We start from the raw sequence: 18,055 nt of genomic DNA on the forward strand, positions 1-18,055 counted from the left end.
AGGGGTCAATGGTAATCAATAGTCTGATCCATCTCCATTTTCATACATCATGAACATTTATTTGATGATTAATTGTGATACAAATAACTGAGATGAACACACAATCTTATTTTGGCCATTTATTGGAACATGTAATCAAGGCTTGTACAAATAACCTAGATTAAGTGCAAAACAGTCATATTATTTATTTGAACTATTTACAACAATTTTTATGTACAGTTTGCCTACTTCCCCTTCTCCTCAGCCCACCTCTTCTTCTCTGCCTTGTAGAAGGCTGATTGTTGAAACTCCCCCCAGGTCATTTCAGCATTCATTCCGTCTGCCTTGTACAGGGACAGCACCCTGGTAGGACAGTAAATGTACCTGCCCGCCACACCCCGGAACGAATGGTACACATGGGGGCTTTCTGGCCCCTGCTTGATGGGCTTGCGGCAGAACTTGCAGAGCCGACCGGTGGGCTGCTGTTCTGCCGCCCTCCGTTTCCCCCGCAGATCAGCCAACCTCCGTGCCTCTGCTGACCTGAGCTTGGCTGCCTCAAGCTCTTTCCCAAAGAAAGGGGTGTCCGCAAAGTCCTCAAACGGCATTCTGGGGTCATTCAGGCCTTCTGCTGCATAGAGCTTGTGGACTCTTTGTGAGCAGTAAAAGTACTTGACCTCCCCAGACTGGTAGAAGAGGTGGATGGAGGAACCGTCTCCCTGGTATCGCGACTTCGGCTGGCCACAGGCAAGACAGTTCCTCGTCTTCTTTTTGCCCAGCTGCTGCTGCTGCTGTTGTTGCAGTGCCGTCTGCTTCTGGACTATGTCCCGCACCATGTCCTCGATAGCAGCCTTGGTCAGAGGGGCCTCCTGGGGATCTCTCCCAGGTGGATTGACCGCAGCGGGTGGTATGGTCACCACCGGCACGCTCTTGGTCTCACTCTCTGCCGTCAGGTGCTGCCACAGCTGCTGCGTCTCCAGAAGTTTCTCTGGGCTGGTGTTCAGGGACGTGCTGGCGTTGGTCCGCTTTGCCCAATGCTTCACATACTGTGAAATGTGTTGCTTTGTTGTTGGATGCAACAGGCTATTGGGATCACGGGAAGCAGCCTGCACCAAGCCAGCGTAGTCACTGTCCACCCTCTGCAGGAAATCCTTCGACCCTTGGTGGATTCCTATGAGGCCGTCGATGACCTCCTTCATGGCCTCTGTCCACCGGGAATGGTCCAAGACGTACAGAAGCCCGCCTGCCTTGATGGACATTGTGCGAGCAGCACGCGGGTTTGCTGTGATGGGCAGTGCAGGTGTCGTTGGCAGACCTGAAGACAAGTAGAAATAACACATAATAAATATAAAATCTTGCTCTATCAAGCATCAGTGCAACTTGAGTGTTGCATCTCATTCACATTTTACTAGCAGATGTGTAAAATGAGGGATATTTGCAAAATTACCTTGAGTGGAGGTTGATTGGACTGGCTGGACTGTGGTCTGGGGCAAGACTCCAGAAGCCTCACCAAAGACGTCATCCTGCAACAGAGGAAGTACATGCATTTCAATTATTTAAACATGTGTGCTTAGTCTGCAGGTATAACCTGTGTAAGTTTGAAAGGGTAAATTACAAAGTGCTATCAATGCAACTTACATTGTCTTCTGGCGTGATGAAGGGCTGGTCGGCGACCACCCGGTCAGCCTCCTCTTCCTCAGCTCCCTCTTCATCAGCCCCCTGGGACCTGTTCTTGAACCAGTCCAGAGGCACAGGGCGACAGCCTGGCTCCACATACTGCAGGCCAAATCTCTCCCCTGTGTCTCTGTGGCTCAACTGCAGTGCAGGGTATTTGGCATGGCCGGTCACCCTCTCCGATGCCACGTTCAGCTGCATGATGAGCACTGGGTCAAAGACTGCAGGTAGCTTCACGTCCGGTAACTTCAGATCCACCAATCTCTGAAAGTTCCACCGTGCCATGCCCATCATGCCTTGAGCCTGGAAGAGCTCGGAGGAAACACAGTTGCCTGTGATCCACCGTGCCTGATGCGCATGGAAACCCTCCTGTTGGGAGGTGCCTCTCACAGGGATCCACACTGGGACAGCTGCTCCTTCACCCTTGACGTGGTTGAGCTGCACTGTTCCTCCGTGTCTGTAAAGGATCCCGTCCTCCTCTTCTGGATCACTCAGGCAGCCTCTCAGGATGTGCACCCTCTGGAGTCTCCACAGCTTTAGCATGGACGGCTTGAAGAGGTAGACACCATTGGGATCTGTCTCTAGGAAGAACTGTTTGAGGACGCTCTCCACTCTCTCCAGCAGCTCTGTAGGTTGTGGTACCTTACAATTGAAAAAAGGATTACAGATGATTTCATATGCATTAACGGAATACAGAAATTAAATTACGTATTTTTCTTATTTATGTTATAACATAACAAGCATTATTAATGTTATGAACATTCAAAAGTACCTTGGTCCGGCAGTGTTCCCGGATATGCTGCTTTGTGGGATTGGCAGGCCTGATCCCACAGAAGGCGTATGCCTCCGTCAGCCTCTGCAGGTCAGTCTGGTCCACCACACAGAATGCAGCACTGAGGAACCGGCAGAAAGTGCTGTGGAGTGTATGGTGCTCTGACACGCACTCCCTTGAGAACCGCCGCATGCAATGGAAAAGGTCCAGTTTGACAGTGATGTCGCTGCTGTACTTTCCCCGGGAGGCACATGAGTTGGTCAGGTTCCCAGATGTTGCCCCCGTCACCACAGCTTCCGTGGTTTTCCATGAATCCCAGTGGAGGTGCTCCTGGGGGTCAAGGTTTGGGATCCGGAAATCAGCACAGCAGTCCCTGCTCACACAGTGAGAGAGAGAGAGAGAAAAACACAAATTAATGATAGGCTTTGAGTTTCTATGTCACCTGCATACAATCCCCTGTAACTATATAGTATATTATATTTTGCTAAATGTTTCTGTCCTGTGTAAAATTGAATACAAAAGCTGTGATCTGGCTTTTACCTGTCCACCCACTGGTACTTTGCCTTCGGCAGTCCAGCTGAGTCGTAGCGATGAGACAGCCCCTCGTACATGGGTTCCAGCGACCGGTCACTCTCTGACTGAAGCATCACCCAGGACAGGATCATCCAGTTCTCATTCATCACGAGGACATGGTTCCGGATGAGAGCACCACCTTCCGGGCCACCTTCCGTGTGTGGTCAGCTCGAATGACCTGCCCAAAAGTGCCTTGCAGGACAAGAGTGAGGGTCTTCTCCTTACGGTGGTACTCATGTACGAGGCAGTCTACTAGGTAGCGGGGACTGATGGCTACCCCACACCAGCCATTGGTCAAGTCGTATGTACCAAAGGGATCAGGGGTGTTGTCCTTCCGCATGGTGCCTGTGATGGTCTTCTGCCCATACAGGCCGGAGTCACCATCCTGCACATTCTGTACAGTCAACAGATAGGCAAGGTGTGCCCTCTCGTACCGTAGGTGCAGAGCCTCATTCAGCTGATTTGCCATGTCTGTGGCCGACCTCCCTGTGCGACATAGCTCATCCATTACCGTTTTGCAGATGGCTTTTTTGTGGGTGAGAAATGCTGGCAGGATGTTGCAGAAGAGTTGTGGCAGCATTTCCATCCACTGGGGTTTGTCAGCGAACCAGTACCTCTTGCATGTTTTGCAGTTCAGCCGAGAGGCCAAGATGTAGTACTGGCCGCTGGTCCCAATAATGACCCGGGGTCGCCCAACTCCTGCCGAAACCACATGGGGAGTGGAGCAGCCGTAGAGGCAGGGTAAAATGTAATTGTTCCTCACTCTCTCCATAATTGCATGCTCCGGTTTCCAAATGAAAAATGGATGTAGCTGGAAGTACTTGGGAGATGGCATATCATAGACTGGATCTATGAGTTCTGGTTGGGGTGGATGACGCCACAAGGAGATCATACCCATCAGATGTCGTACAGGTCGAGATCCTGGCCAAAGTCCCAAAGATTCCATCTCCGTTTTCATCCACATCTTCTGGTTTTGGGAGCAGTTCCACTGGCTGACGTCTTGGTCCTTCCTATGGAGTGGTGGTGGGATGGTAGACGGAGCTGGGGTAGGTAGCGCACCAGCTGCGGCTGGAACAGGACAGGGTAGAGCGACAGCAGCAGACGTGGCAGGAGATGGAGCAGAGTGCGGTGGCATGGTGGCTGCAGACAGCACAGGAGCCAGTCGGGGAGAGGCTGCAGGATGACAGATGATAATGATGAGCAACTACATTCTGTAAACAACAGACTAAATACATAGATTTTTAAACATATAAAATATTTTTAAATACTTTCAAGTAATTATATTATTAAATAATAGTGACTCATACCTTTTGAGATAGCAGTGTTTGCTGACTCTGTACACAGGCCCAGTGCAAGCAACTCGGGCGGAACTGGCACTGGAGCCTTCACTGGAACTGGGGGATCTAATGACAAAATATGTATATAGCTCACAACCTGTCTTTTTGCTACCGGGACTGCAGTGAGAGATGACTTTCAATCACAGGCTAAGAGTTAAATGAGGTAAGTAAGTTATGTTTGATTAAATCTTGTATCTAGTTAGGCGCATGTAGACATCAATATTAACCTGGCAACAAAGAAGTGAGTCCATCACCCTGGTCTGGTCTGGAGAGTGTGGCTGCTGGTTTACTCTTTTCTATTACAGAAAGCACAATGTTATTCTCAACATCTAACATAGTAGCTCATGCAAAACACAACATATTGTTTGTAGTATGTTTTTAAATTGCAAGAGATTCAGATGTAGTCCTAGGAACATGATCATTTTACCTTGAGCAGTGCTGGGGTCCAGTCTGTTACCAGGCAGTTTAGACTGAGCAGCGGATGGATTCTTATATCCTGAAAAAAAGGACAAAGTTAGTCACCGTGTAAAAGTTATATTTCAGACTGACAGAGGCAAATTGCATGTGTGCTTTGTTTGCATGTAAGAACTTCTCTCAATTGGATCTGTCAGCAACTATCAAACAGCTTTAATCCTAAATAAATAATTTTGTTCAAAAACCTGTTAAGCAAACAATGCAAACGGTGGCATGCACATTCATGCAGTCATCATGCAGACTATTACCCTCAACGAAGAGCCTGTAAATTCATAATGGGAATCATGCAGAGTATAAGAAAAAAAACACTTACCATCAACGATGGAGAGGATGTAAATTCATGATTGGAGTTTTGAAAGGCAGAACACCATAAACATTGAACAAGGCCAGAAACGTGGCATGAACATTGAACAAGGCCAGGAACGTGGCATGAACATTGACCAAGAGTCATGTCTTGGTCCCAACAACTGATATGCAAAGAGACCTCGGCCTGCTGGTCTCTTATTCCTGGGAGATGAAGATGCACCCGAAGACAGGGCAGCAGCTAGTGACAAAGCAGAGATGAAAAGATGTACAACATGCTGTCAAGTAGCAGTTCAAAAGCATATTGCTTTAAATGTGTCCTCAGTCACACACAACAAGGCCCACAAAGGAACATTCACTTACAGCTCTGCTTGACCATCTTGGAGGGGGAGATGTTCAGCATGGCTTGCTCCAGGTCTTCATCTTCATCCATGACTGTGGTGCAAACAGGAAAGAAACATAAGAATGTATTCCTTTCACTGTACAATAGTTACATTTATATCCTATCTGTTACATGCATCAAATGAAAGTTAACCATAATCACAAGCATTAAATTACTTATAATATTTAATTAATACTGATGACCTACCCACGGCTTGGCTGGAGGCGAGCAGAGGAGAGGACATGGATGCCTCCTGGGTCTTCTTGGTCAGGTACCGCTTCAGTTTGTCCATGCTAGTTCCCGGAGTGGTGGTCCGGGACAGAACGAACGCTGCAAAGCCATCTGCCCTACCCTCCCAGACGTCACCCCAGGTCCTTGTTGGCATGCGGCCAAAGCCGACCTGTTGGTCCTCCTCCACTGAGCTGACAGCCCCGGTCCTCCTGGCCTCGTACTCCAGCACTGCCTTGATTTCCTTGAAGGAATTGGCATACCCTACAAAGGACCGCAGGCTGTCTTTGCTGGGCCCATCCAAAGGCATGCCAGCCATTTGCTCCTTTTCAAATTGTTTAATGAGGTACAGAGTGTACCCCACATCATTTTCAAGGAGCCATCTGACCAATTTCCCCTTATACTTTCCAAACTGTAAAGTATACTCCCCCAACACCTCAGTTTGATCAGACACATCCCCCCCTCGGTCACGGACCAAAGAGCACGCCCTTGCCCTCATCTGCTCCTCCTTTATGGGTGCTGACTTGTCCTTCAGAGAGACAGAGGAGTCCTTCCAACGCTTGGCTTCCTCAGTTGCATCTTGGAGAAGGTAGCCATGTGACCCCTTCCGAAAGACCACCACCACTCTCCCAGGATAAAAACTAAAAACTTGCTTAGACATCTGTATTTAAAAGAAATAACACATTCAATAATTACAACAAATTACATGTCAAGAGGGGGTGGTAGCCAGAGTATTTTCAAACAACACTGCCCTACAGTAGATCTGTATCTATTCGATGAGTGTGCTTACTTGAGGTGAATGTGCCTCATCTCAACTCCCCCATCCTCCCCCATCCCCCAACAATCCCCCTCAATGTCCTTTGTCTTGGAATGTGTATTAGCTGCGAACAGCTCTCTTCTAACATGACTTTTATTCACGATTCACTATTAATTTTACATAACATGCTGGCAAACCATTTTCGGTATATTGTTAGTAACTAACGTTACTGAATAACTTTGGGAAGTTATAGTAGTACCAACGTAACATTGCATTAGTGGCTACTGTACATACAGTTTCATTCATTCATACTGTTAGACTGAGAGTCATAGCGTGCTCAATGTTGAGTTTTCACAAAGCAGAGATGAGTAAAATAACATGTTCATTCATGATTTAGCTAGCTATTTTTAGATCTATCCAGATGGATATCTTACCTCAGTGCAGATCTACGTGTACTGTTCTCTCAAAAAATATTCTGATCTGAGACGCTTCTCTATCTCGTAAGAAAACCGCGAAACAGCGCCCCCCAAATCCCCATAGTGGCCACAAATGGTAGTATTCGATATGGTTAAGGATAGCCATAGAGAATGAATGGGAAAAGTTAAGGAAGTTAAGACCATTCATCGCAGCCTCCCGCGCGGCTGACCCGGGTTCGATTCCCGGCCAATGCTGAACCTTGAGAAAAATGTGTTTTATCTGGTGTCATTCCACTGCTTGCGGGCATTAGATATAGTCACGTGAGCTCCTGGACGATCGATCAGCTTCGGTTCGAGCTCGGCTGGCAAACAGTTGACAACGGGGTAGCGTGGCCGAGCGGTCCAAGGCGCTGGATTAAGGCTCCAGTCTCTCCGGAGGCGTGGGTTCGAATCCCACCGCTGCCACTTTTGTAGGGTGCTAACGGCGTCTCATTGCTTTCAAGTCAGTAAGTGGGTTTGAAAGGTGAACTGTGGCTCGACGTGTTGTGTTGTCGTTGATGCTTTCTTGGGGGATCGTAGGTATAGTTGCTCCATCACCAGACAATACAAACCGTGAAGAGGCATTTCGTCTCTTGTGACGGTCGAACACATCCGGAGTAGGCCAAGTGTTCCAAACTCGACAGAAGTATAAACCAGGTTTAGGGCAATCTGTTACTAGTTCAGTATCGATCAGTTTTGGGAGAAGCTCGGGTGGCCAACAGCTGACAACGGGGTAGCGTGGCCGAGCGGTCCAAGGCGCTGGATTTAGGCTCCAGTCTCTCCGGAGGCGTGGGTTCGAATCCGACTGCTGCCACTTTTGTAGGGTGCTAATGCCGTCTCGTTGCTTTCAAGTCAGTAAGTGGGTTTGAAAGGTGAACTGTGGCTCGACATGTTGTCGTTGATGCTTTCTTGGGGCATCGTAGGTATAGTGGCTCCATCACCAGACAATACAAAGTGTGAGAGGCATTTCGTCTATTGTGACGGTCGAGCACATCCGGATTAGGCCAAGTGTTCCAAACTCGACAGAAGTATAAACCAGGTTTATGGCAAACTCTTACTAGTTGGACGTCAGTAGGTGGTGTGAAAAATTGAACCGTGGCTCGAAAAGCTGTGCGATCATGGAGGATGTTGTGGGCATTGCTGGTATAGTGGCAAGCATAGCTGCCTTCCAAGCAGTTGACCCGGGTTCGATTCCCGGCCAATGCAGAACCTTGAGAAAGATGTGTTTTATCTGGGGTCATTCCACTGCTTGCGGGCATTAGATATAGTCACTTGAGCTCCTGGACGATCGATCAGCTTCGGTTTGAGCTCGGCTGGCCAACAGCTGACAACGGGGTAGCGTGGCCGAGCTGTCCAAGGCGCTGGATTAAGGCTCCAGTCTCTCCAGAGGCGTGGGTTCGAATCCCACCGCTGCCAGTTTTGTAGGGTGCTAACGCCGTCTCGTTGCTTTCAAGTCAGTAAGTGGGTTTTAAAGTTGAATTATGGCTCGACATGTTGTCGTTGATGCTTTCTTGGGGCATCGTAGGTATAGTGGCTCCATCACCAGACAATACAAAGTGTGAGAGGCATTTCGTCTCTTGTGACGGTCGAGCACATCCGGATTAGGCCAAGTGTTCCAAACTCGACAGAAGTATAAACCAGTTTTAGGGCAATTAATTACTAGTTGGACGTCAGTAGGTGGTGTGAAAAGTCGAACCGTGGCTCGAAATGCTGTGCGATCATGGAGGATGTCGTGGGCATTGGTGGTATAGTGGCAAGCATAGCTGCCTTCCAAGCAGTTGACCCGGGTTCGATTCCCGGCCAATGCAGAACCTTGAGAAAGATGTGTTTTATCTGGTGTCATTCCACTGCTTGCAGGCATTAGACTAGTCACGTGAGCTCCTGGACGATCGATCAGCTTCGGTTGGAGCTCGGCTGGCCAACAGTTGACAACGGGGGGGGTAGCGTGGCCGAGCGGTCCAAGGCGCTGGATTAAGGCTCCAGTCTCTCCGGAGGCGTGGGTTCGAATCCCACCGCTGCCACTTTTGTAGGGTGCTAACGGCGTCTCATTGCTTTCACGTCAGTAAGTGGGTTTGAAAGGTGAACTGTGGCTCGACGTGTTAGGGTAACCCTAACCCTAACCCTTTGTGTTGTGTTGTCGTTGATGCTTTCTTGGGGCATCGTAGGTATAGTGGCTCCATCCGCATACAATAGAAACCGTGAAGAGGCATTTCGTCTCCTGTGACGGTCGAACACATCCAGATTAGGCCAAGTGTTCCAAACTCGACAGAAACATTAACCAGGTTTGGGGAAATCTGTTACTAGTTCAGTATCGATCAGTTTTGGGAAAAGCTCGGGTGGCCAACGGCTGACAACGGGGTAGCTTGGCCGAGCGGTCCAAGGTGCTGGATTTAAGCTCCAGTCTCTCTGGAGGCGTGGGTTTGAATCCCACCACTGCCACTTTTGTAGGGTGTTAACGCCGTCTCCTTGCTTTCACGTCAGTAAGTGGGTTTGAAAGGTGAACTGTGCCTCGACGTGTTGTGTTTTCGTTGCTGCTTACAAATCAAATCAAATTTATTTGTATAGCCCTTTTTACACGCAAGCATGTCACAGAGGGCTTCACATGCGCCCATAGAACTGCCCCTCAACCAACCTAAACCCTCAAGGAAGACAAGGAAAAACTCCCAGAAAAACTCCCACCGGGAGAAAAAATGGAAGAAACCTTGGGAGGAGCAATTCAGAGAGGGATCCCCTCCTCCAGAGACGGTTGGTAAGAGAGAGGAGCAGAACACAAGCTAAACATAGTCATACAGTGTCAATGGGTTTTGAAACACCAAAATCCATTGTTCGGCTTTATAGACGTTGGATGGGACCGGGAAACTCGCTGTTGGCCGTCATGGAGACTGGATTCCGGGTGACGACCTGGTTCAGCGTTGGCAGACCGACGACCAAGCAGGTCCTGACAGCTCAAACCCCCCACACCACAGGGAATGTGTGGGGGGGGGACAGAGAGGAGAGCAGGGATTAGAGAATGCCAGGAGCAGCTAACAGTTACAGTCAAAATAGAATGAGATCCCCACCGGTCAAGTGTGGACTAGTGCAGCAATTTAACAGAGCAAAAAGGGTATTTGATGCAGCCCCACACACCAAAACAACGACAGCCCCCCTCAGTTGGAACATGAAATCTGTTCCAGGGGAAAGAACTCTAAAGTAGGTTATACTTATACGAATAAGGATGAAAACAGCCAGTCCCCCGTTGTCTCCAACTAGTAATAAAAACTATAACAGTGACAATATACAGCAACGGAACTATAATAATAATAATACTAACAATATACAGTAACAGGTTTACTTTATTTGTAACATCTAGCTGGGCAATGTGAACATAAGCTATAATTAAAATTTAAAAGTTACATGTGATACACACATAGGCAAGCACACATCCCAGGTTTACATAGAAAGTACACACATACTTCCCTTTAACAATCATAGAATTGACTAAACAAGAACGTTTTTAATCTAGTTTTAAATGTCGAGACAGTATCAGCTTCCTTAATTGAGATGGGTAATTTGTTCCAAAGAAGAGGTGCTCTATATGAGAACGCCCTACCTCCAGCAGTTTTTTTCTTAACTTTGGGTATTACCAGATAGCCGGCATTTTGAGATCTTAGAGACCTTGCGGGGCAATAGGGTGCAAGGAGACCGGAAAGGTACAGTGGTGCCAATCCATGCAGAGATTTGTAAGTTAGTAGTAGAACTTTGAAATCAGCTCTGGCTTGGATAGGGAGCCAGTGTAAAGAGATAAGAGTCGATGTTATATGATCAAACTTTCTAGTTTTAGTCAATAGTCTAGCAGCAGCATTTTGCACCCGCTGTAAGTTTTTTAGGAAGGTAATTGGGAGGCCAGAGAACAACACATTGCAGTAGTCCAATCGGGACGTAACAAAAGCATGTATTAGTTTTTCAGCATCATCCTTTGAGAGGAATTTTCGTATTTTGGCAATATTACGTAGATGGAAAAATGCTGTTCTGGTGATTTGCTTAATATGGTACTCAAACGAAATGTCTGGGTCCATTGTGACTCCCAGATTTTTTACCAGCTGGCTTTGAGATACTTTGACGCCGTCTAAGTCTAAGGTTAGATGGGATAAGTTATTTCGGTGTTTTTTCGGACCAAAAATTTGAACCTCGGTTTTATCCGAATTAAGAAGAAGGAAATTTGCAGTCATCCAAGTTTTCAACCCGGAAACACAGGTTTCCATAGCATGTGGAAATTCTCCCGGCTTTATAGACATGTATAGCTGAGTATCATCTGCATAGCAGTGAAAATCTACCCCAAAACTTCTAATTATGTTTCCTAAAGGCAACATATAGAGTGAAAATAACAGAGGGCCTAAAACTGAACCCTGTGGTACTCCGTATTTTACAATGGAGCTCCTGGATGAGCAACCATCATAGTGGACATATTGTGATCAGATAGATACGATCTGCTTTCTTGGGGCATCGTAGGTATAGTGGCTACATCACCAGACAATACAAACCATGAAGAGGCATTTCGTCTCTTGTCACGGTCGAACACATCCAGATTAGGCCAAGTGTTCCAAACTCGCCAGAAGTATAAACCAGGTTTGGGTTAATCTATTACTAGTTCAGTACAGATACGTTTTGGGAGAAGCTCGGGTTGCCAACAGCTGACAACGGGGGTAGCGTGGCCGAGCGGTCCAAGGCGCTGGATTTAGGCTCCAGTCTTTCTGGAGGCGTGGGTTCGAATTCCACCGCTGCCAGTTTTGCAGGGTGCTAACGCCGTCTCGTTGCTTTCACGTCAGTAAGTGGGTTTGAAAGGTGAACTGTGGCTCGACGTGTCGTGTTTTCGTTGATGCTTTCTTGGGGCATCGTAGGTATAGTGGCTCCATCCGCATACAATACAAACCGTGAAGAGGCATTTCGTCTCCTGTGACGGTCGAACACATCCAGATTAGGCCAAGTGTTCCAAACTCGACAGAAGCATTAACCAGGTTTGGGGAAATCTGTTACTAGTTCAGTATCGATCAGTTTTGGGAAAAGCTCGGGTGGCCAACGGCTGACAACGGGGTAGCTTGGCCGAGCGGTCCAAGGCGCTGGATTTAAGCTCCAGTCTCTCTGGAGGCGTGGGTTCGAATCCCACCAGAGCCACATTTGTAGGGTGCTAACGCCGTCTCGTTGCTTTCATGTCAGTAAGTGGGTTTGAAAGGTGAACTGTGGCTCGACGTGTTGTGTTTTCGTTGATGCTTTCTTGGGGCATCGTAGGTATAGTGGCTCCATCACCAGACAATACAAAGTGTGAGAGGCATTTCGTCTCTTGTGACGGTCGAGCACATCCGGATTAGGCCAAGTGTTCCAAACTTGACAGAAGTATAAACCAGGTTTATGGCAATCTCTTACTAGTTGGACGTCAGTAGGTGGTGTGAAAAATCGAACCGTGGCTCGAAAAGCTGTGCAATCATGGAGGATGTCGTGGGCATTGGTGGTATAGTGGCAAGCATAGCTGCCTTCCAAGCAGTTGACCCGGGTTCGATTCCCGGCCAATGCAGAACCTTGAGAAAGATGTGTTTTATCTGGTGCCATTCCACTGCTTGCGGGCATTAGATATAGTCACGTGAGCTCCTGGACGATCGATCAGCTTCGGTTCGAGCTCGGCTGGCAACAGCTGACAACGGGGGGTAGCGTGGCCGAGCGGTCCAAGGCGCTGGATAAAGGCTCCAGTCTCTCTGGAGGCGTGGGTTCGAATCCCACCAGAGCCACTTTTGTAGGGTGCTAACGCCGTCTCGTTGCTTTCACGTCAGTAAGTGGGTTTGAAAGGTGAACTGTGGCTCGACGTGTTGTGTTTTCGTTGATGCTTTCTTGGGGCATTGTAGGTATAGTGGCTCCATCCGCATACAATACAAACCGTGAAGAGGCATTTCGTCTCCTGTGACGGTCAAACACATCCAGATTAGGCCAAGTGTTCCAAACTCGACAGAAGCATTAACCAGGTTTGGGGAAATCTGTTACTAGTTCAGTATCGATCAGTTTTGTGAAAAGCTCAGGTGGCCAACGGCTGACAACGGGGTAGCTTGGCCGAGCGGTCCAAGGTGCTGGATTTAAGCTCCAGTCTCTCTGGAGGCGTGGGTTTGAATCCCACCACTGCCACTTTTGTAGGGTGCTAACGCCGTCTCCTTGCTTTCACGTCAGTAAGTGGGTTTGAAAGGTGAACTGTGGCTCGACGTGTTGTGTTTTCGTTGATGCTTTCTTGGGGCATCGTAGGTATAGTGGCTACATCACCAGACAATACAAACCATGAAGAGGCATTTCGTCTCTTGTCACGGTCGAACACATCCAGATTAGGCCAAGTGTTCCAAACTCGCCAGAAGTATAAACCAGGTTTGGGTTAATCTATTACTAGTTCAGTACCGATACGTTTTGGGAGAAGCTCGGGTTGCCAACAGCTGACAACGGGGTAGCGTGGCCGAGCGGTCCAAGGCGCTGGATTTAGGCTCCAGTCTTTCTGGAGGCGTGGGTTCGAATCCCACCGCTGCCAGTTTTGCAGGGTGCTAACGCCGTCTCGTTGCTTTCACGTCAGTAAGTGGGTTTGAAAGGTGAACTGTGGCTCGACGTGTTGTGTTTTCGTTGATGCTTTCTTGGGGCATCGTAGGTATAGTGGCTCCATCCGCATACAATACAAACCGTGAAGAGGCATTTCGTCTCCTGTGACGGTCAAACACATCCAGATTAGGCCAAGTGTTCCAAACTCGACAGAAGCATTAACCAGGTTTGGGGAAATCTGTTACTAGTTCAGTATCGATCAGTTTTGTGAAAAGCTCAGGTGGCCAACGGCTGACAACGGGGTAGCTTGGCCGAGCGGTCCAAGGTGCTGGATTTAAGCTCCAGTCTCTCTGGAGGCGTGGGTTTGAATCCCACCACTGCTACTTTTGTAGGGTGCTAACGCCGTCTCCTTGCTTTCACGTCAGTAAGTGGGTTTGAAAGGTGAACTGTGGCTCGACGTGTTGTGTTTTCGTTGATGCTTTCTTGGGGCATCGTAGGTATAGTGGCTACATCACCAGACAATACAAACCATGAAGAGGCATTTCGTCTCTTGTCACGGTCGAACACATCCAGATTAGGCCAAGTGTTCCAAACTCGCCAGAAGTATAAACCAGGTTTGGGTTAATCTATTACTAGTTCAGTACCGATACGTTTTGGGAGAAGCTCGGGTTGCCAACAGCTGACAACGGGGTAGCGTGGCCGAGCGGTCCAAGGCGCTGGATTTAGGCTCCAGTCTTTCTGGAGGCGTGGGTTCGAATCCCACCGCTGCCAGTTTTGCAGGGTGCTAACGCCGTCTCGTTGCTTTCACGTCAGTAAGTGGGTTTGAAAGGTGAACTGTGGCTCGACGTGTTGTGTTTTCGTTGATGCTTTCTTGGGGCATCGTAGGTATAGTGGCTCCATCCGCATACAATACAAACCGTGAAGAGGCATTTCGTCTCCTGTGACGGTCGAACACATCCAGATTAGGTCAAGTGTTCCAAACTCGACAGAAGCATTAACCAGGTTTGGGGCAATCTATTACTAGTTCAGTACAGACAAGTTTTGGGAGAAGCTCGGGTTGCCAACAGCTGACAACGGGGTAGCGTGGCCGAGCGGTCCAAGGCGCTGGATTTAGGCTCCAGTCTCTCCGGAGGCGTGGGTTCGAATCCCACCGCTGCCAGTTTTGCAGGGTGCTAACGCCGTCTCCTTGCTTTCATGTCAGTAAGTGGGTTTGAAAGGTGAACTGTGGCTCGACGTGTTGTGTTTTCGTTGATGCTTTCTTGGGGCATCGTAGGTATAGTGGCTACATCACCAGACAATACAAACCATGACGAGGCATTTCGTCTCTTGTCACGGTCGAACACATCCAGATTAGGCCAAGTGTTCCAAACTCGCCAGAAGTATAAAACAGGTTTGGGTTAATCTATTACTAGTTCAGTACAGATACGTTTTGGGAGAAGCTCGGGTGGCCAACAGCTAAAAACGGGGTAGCGTGGCCGAGCGGTCCAAGGCGCTGGATTAAGGCTCCAGTCTCTCCGGAGGCGTGGGTTCGAATCCCACCGCTGCCACTTTTGTAGGGTGCTAACGGCGTCTCATTGCTTTCACGTCAGTAAGTGGCTTTGAAAGGTGAACTGTGGCTCGACGTGTTGTGTTGTGTTGTCGTTGATGCTTTCTTGGGGCATCGTAGGTATAGTGGCTCCATCACCAGACAATACAAACCATGAAGAGGCATTTCGTCTCTTGTGACGGTCGAACACATCCGGAGTAGGCCAAGTGTTCCAAACTCGAGAGAAGTATAAACCAGGTTTACTAGTTGGACGTCAGTAGGTGGTGTGAAAAATCGAACCGTGGCTCGAAAAGCTGTGCGATCATGGAGGATGTCGTGGGCATTGGTGGTATAGTGGCAAGCATAGCTGCCTTCCAAGCAGTTGACCCGGGTTCGATTCCCGGCCAATGCAGAACCTTGAGAAAAATGTGTTTTATCTGGTGTCATTCCACTGCTTGCGGGCATTAGATATAGTCACGTGAGCTCCTGGACGATCGATCAGCTTCGGTTCGAGCTCGGCTGGCCAACAGTTGACAACGGGGTAGCGTGGCCGAGCGGTCCAAGGCGCTGGATTAAGGCTCCAGTCTCTCCGGAGGCGTGGGTTCGAATCCCACCGCTGCCACTTTTGTAGGGTGCTAACGGCGTCTCATTGCTTTCACGTCAGTAAGTGGGTTTGAAAGGTGAACTGTGGCTCGACGTGTTGTGTTGTCGTTGATGCTTTCTTGGGGCATCGTAGGTATAGTGGCTCCATCACCAGACAATACAAAGTGTGAGAGGCATTTCGTCTCTTGTGACGGTCGAGCACATCCGGATTAGGCCAAGTGTTCCAAACTCGACAGAAGTATAAACCAGTTTTAGGGCAATTAATTACTAGTTGGACGTCAGTAGGTGGTGTGAAAAGTCGAACCGTGGCTCGAAATGCTGTGCGATCATGGAGGATGTCGTGGGCATTGGTGGTATAGTGGCAAGCATAGCTGCCTTCCAAGCAGTTGACCCGGGTTCGATTCCCGGCCAATGCAGAACCTTGAGAAAGATGTGTTTTATCTGGTGTCATTCCACTGCTTGCAGGCATTAGACTAGTCACGTGAGCTCCTGGACGATCGATCAGCTTCGGTTGGAGCTCGGCTGGCCAACAGTTGACAACGGGGTAGCGTGGCCGAGCGGTCCAAGGCGCTGGATTAAGGCTCCAGTCTCTCCGGAGGCGTGGGTTCGAATCCCACGGCTGCCACTTTTGTAGGGTGCTAACGGCGTCTCATTGCTTTCACGTCAGTAAGTGGGTTTGAAAGGTGAACTGTGGCTCGACGTGTTAGGGTAACCCTAACCCTTTGTGTTGTGTTGTCGTTGATGCTTTCTTGGGGCATCGTAGGTATAGTGGCTCCATCCGCATACAATACAAACCGTGAAGAGGCATTTCGTCTCCTGTGACGGTCGAACACATCCAGATTAGGCCAAGTGTTCCAAACTCGACAGAAGCATTAACCAGGTTTGGGGAAATCTGTTACTAGTTCAGTATCGATCAGTTTTGGGAAAAGCTCGGGTGGCCAACGGCTGACAACGGGGTAGCTTGGCCGAGCGGTCCAAGGTGCTGGATTTAAGCTCCAGTCTCTCTGGAGGCGTGGGTTTGAATCCCACCACTGCCACTTTTGTAGGGTGTTAACGCCGTCTCCTTGCTTTCACGTCAGTAAGTGGGTTTGAAAGGTGAACTGTGCCACGACGTGTTGTGTTTTCGTTGCTGCTTACAAATCAAATCAAATTTATTTGTATAGCCCTTTTTACACGCAAGCATGTCACAGAGGGCTTCACATGCGCCCATAGAACTGCCCCTCAACCAACCTAAACCCTCAAGGAAGACAAGGAAAAACTCCCAGAAAAACTCCCACCGGGAGAAAAAATGGAAGAAACCTTGGGAGGAGCAATTCAGAGAGGGATCCCCTCCTCCAGAGACGGTTGGTAAGAGAGAGGAGCAGAACACAAGCTAAACATAGTCATACAGTGTCAATGGGTTTTGAAACACCAAAATCCATTGTTCGGCTTTATAGACGTTGGATGGGACCGGGAAACTCGCTGTTGGCCGTCATGGAGACTGGATTCCGGGTGACGACCTGGTTCAGCGTTGGCAGACCGACGACCAAGCAGGTCCTGACAGCTCAAACCCCCCACACCACAGGGAATGTGTGGGGGGGGGACAGAGAGGAGAGCAGGGATTAGAGAATGCCAGGAGCAGCTAACAGTTACAGTCAAAATAGAATGAGATCCCCACCGGTCAAGTGTGGACTAGTGCAGCAATTTAACAGAGCAAAAAGGGTATTTGATGCAGCCCCACACACCAAAACAACGACAGCCCCCCTCAGTTGGAACATGAAATCTGTTCCAGGGGAAAGAACTCTAAAGTAGGTTATACTTATACGAATAAGGATGAAAACAGCCAGTCCCCCGTTGTCTCCAACTAGTAATAAAAACTATAACAGTGACAATATACAGCAACGGAACTATAATAATAATAATACTAACAATATACAGTAACAGGTTTACTTTATTTGTAACATCTAGCTGGGCAATGTGAACATAAGCTATAATTAAAATTTAAAAGTTACATGTGATACACACATAGGCAAGCACACATCCCAGGTTTACATAGAAAGTACACACATACTTCCCTTTAACAATCATAGAATTGACTAAACAAGAACGTTTTTAATCTAGTTTTAAATGTCGAGACAGTATCAGCTTCCTTAATTGAGATGGGTAATTTGTTCCAAAGAAGAGGTGCTCTATATGAGAACGCCCTACCTCCAGCAGTTTTTTTCTTAACTTTGGGTATTACCAGATAGCCGGCATTTTGAGATCTTAGAGACCTTGCGGGGCAATAGGGTGCAAGGAGACCGGAGAGGTACAGTGGTGCCAATCCATGCAGAGATTTGTAAGTTAGTAGTAGAACTTTGAAATCAGCTCTGGCTTGGATAGGGAGCCAGTGTAAAGAGATAAGAGTCGATGTTATATGATCAAACTTTCTAGTTTTAGTCAATAGTCTAGCAGCAGCATTTTGCACCCGCTGTAAG

General features: G+C 48.3%; 2 protein-coding genes and 16 non-coding genes across 18 annotated transcripts; 16 read left to right on the plus strand and 2 right to left on the minus strand.

The window, feature by feature from the left end:
- Nucleotides 1–224: 224 nt before the first annotated feature.
- On the minus strand, nucleotides 225–3,282 carry LOC124462296. Its single transcript, XM_047013955.1, has 5 exons — nucleotides 2,963–3,282; nucleotides 2,423–2,795; nucleotides 1,615–2,292; nucleotides 1,424–1,499; nucleotides 225–1,291 (listed from the first exon to the last, which is right to left on the minus strand). The coding sequence occupies exons 1-5, from the start codon at nucleotides 3,100–3,102 to the stop codon at nucleotides 225–227; spliced, it is 2,334 nt and encodes a 777-aa protein (XP_046869911.1). The 5' UTR covers nucleotides 3,103–3,282.
- On the minus strand, nucleotides 3,102–4,397 carry LOC124462297. Its single transcript, XM_047013956.1, has 2 exons — nucleotides 4,303–4,397; nucleotides 3,102–4,168 (listed from the first exon to the last, which is right to left on the minus strand). The coding sequence occupies exon 2, from the start codon at nucleotides 4,128–4,130 to the stop codon at nucleotides 3,102–3,104; it is 1,029 nt and encodes a 342-aa protein (XP_046869912.1). The 5' UTR covers nucleotides 4,131–4,168; nucleotides 4,303–4,397.
- A 2,878-nt stretch (nucleotides 4,398–7,275) lies between these two features.
- On the plus strand, nucleotides 7,276–7,357 carry trnal-aag. Its single transcript has one exon. It is a non-coding gene; the product is annotated as a tRNA-Leu (tRNA).
- Nucleotides 7,358–8,265: 908 nt separating this feature from the next.
- On the plus strand, nucleotides 8,266–8,347 carry trnal-aag. The gene has a single exon. It is a non-coding gene; the product is annotated as a tRNA-Leu (tRNA).
- Nucleotides 8,348–8,667: 320 nt separating this feature from the next.
- trnag-ucc lies at nucleotides 8,668–8,739 on the plus strand. The gene has a single exon. It is a non-coding gene; the product is annotated as a tRNA-Gly (tRNA).
- A 131-nt stretch (nucleotides 8,740–8,870) lies between these two features.
- On the plus strand, nucleotides 8,871–8,952 carry trnal-aag. The gene has a single exon. It is a non-coding gene; the product is annotated as a tRNA-Leu (tRNA).
- A 2,660-nt stretch (nucleotides 8,953–11,612) lies between these two features.
- Nucleotides 11,613–11,694, plus strand: trnal-uag. Its single transcript has one exon. It is a non-coding gene; the product is annotated as a tRNA-Leu (tRNA).
- Nucleotides 11,695–12,000: 306 nt separating this feature from the next.
- On the plus strand, nucleotides 12,001–12,082 carry trnal-uaa. The gene has a single exon. It is a non-coding gene; the product is annotated as a tRNA-Leu (tRNA).
- Nucleotides 12,083–12,407: 325 nt separating this feature from the next.
- On the plus strand, nucleotides 12,408–12,479 carry trnag-ucc. The gene has a single exon. It is a non-coding gene; the product is annotated as a tRNA-Gly (tRNA).
- Nucleotides 12,480–12,612: 133 nt separating this feature from the next.
- On the plus strand, nucleotides 12,613–12,690 carry trnal-aag. The gene has a single exon. It is a non-coding gene; the product is annotated as a tRNA-Leu (tRNA).
- A 694-nt stretch (nucleotides 12,691–13,384) lies between these two features.
- Nucleotides 13,385–13,466, plus strand: trnal-uag. The gene has a single exon. It is a non-coding gene; the product is annotated as a tRNA-Leu (tRNA).
- Nucleotides 13,467–14,160: 694 nt separating this feature from the next.
- On the plus strand, nucleotides 14,161–14,242 carry trnal-uag. The gene has a single exon. It is a non-coding gene; the product is annotated as a tRNA-Leu (tRNA).
- A 306-nt stretch (nucleotides 14,243–14,548) lies between these two features.
- trnal-uag lies at nucleotides 14,549–14,630 on the plus strand. The gene has a single exon. It is a non-coding gene; the product is annotated as a tRNA-Leu (tRNA).
- A 306-nt stretch (nucleotides 14,631–14,936) lies between these two features.
- trnal-aag lies at nucleotides 14,937–15,018 on the plus strand. The gene has a single exon. It is a non-coding gene; the product is annotated as a tRNA-Leu (tRNA).
- A 318-nt stretch (nucleotides 15,019–15,336) lies between these two features.
- trnag-ucc lies at nucleotides 15,337–15,408 on the plus strand. Its single transcript has one exon. It is a non-coding gene; the product is annotated as a tRNA-Gly (tRNA).
- A 128-nt stretch (nucleotides 15,409–15,536) lies between these two features.
- Nucleotides 15,537–15,618, plus strand: trnal-aag. The gene has a single exon. It is a non-coding gene; the product is annotated as a tRNA-Leu (tRNA).
- Nucleotides 15,619–15,943: 325 nt separating this feature from the next.
- trnag-ucc lies at nucleotides 15,944–16,015 on the plus strand. Its single transcript has one exon. It is a non-coding gene; the product is annotated as a tRNA-Gly (tRNA).
- A 127-nt stretch (nucleotides 16,016–16,142) lies between these two features.
- Nucleotides 16,143–16,224, plus strand: trnal-aag. The gene has a single exon. It is a non-coding gene; the product is annotated as a tRNA-Leu (tRNA).
- The last annotated feature ends 1,831 nt before the right edge of the window (nucleotides 16,225–18,055 follow it).

The sequence above is a fragment of the Hypomesus transpacificus genome, unplaced genomic scaffold (genome assembly GCF_021917145.1).
Source record: "Hypomesus transpacificus isolate Combined female unplaced genomic scaffold, fHypTra1 scaffold_211, whole genome shotgun sequence".
NCBI lineage: Eukaryota > Metazoa > Chordata > Actinopteri > Osmeriformes > Osmeridae > Hypomesus > Hypomesus transpacificus.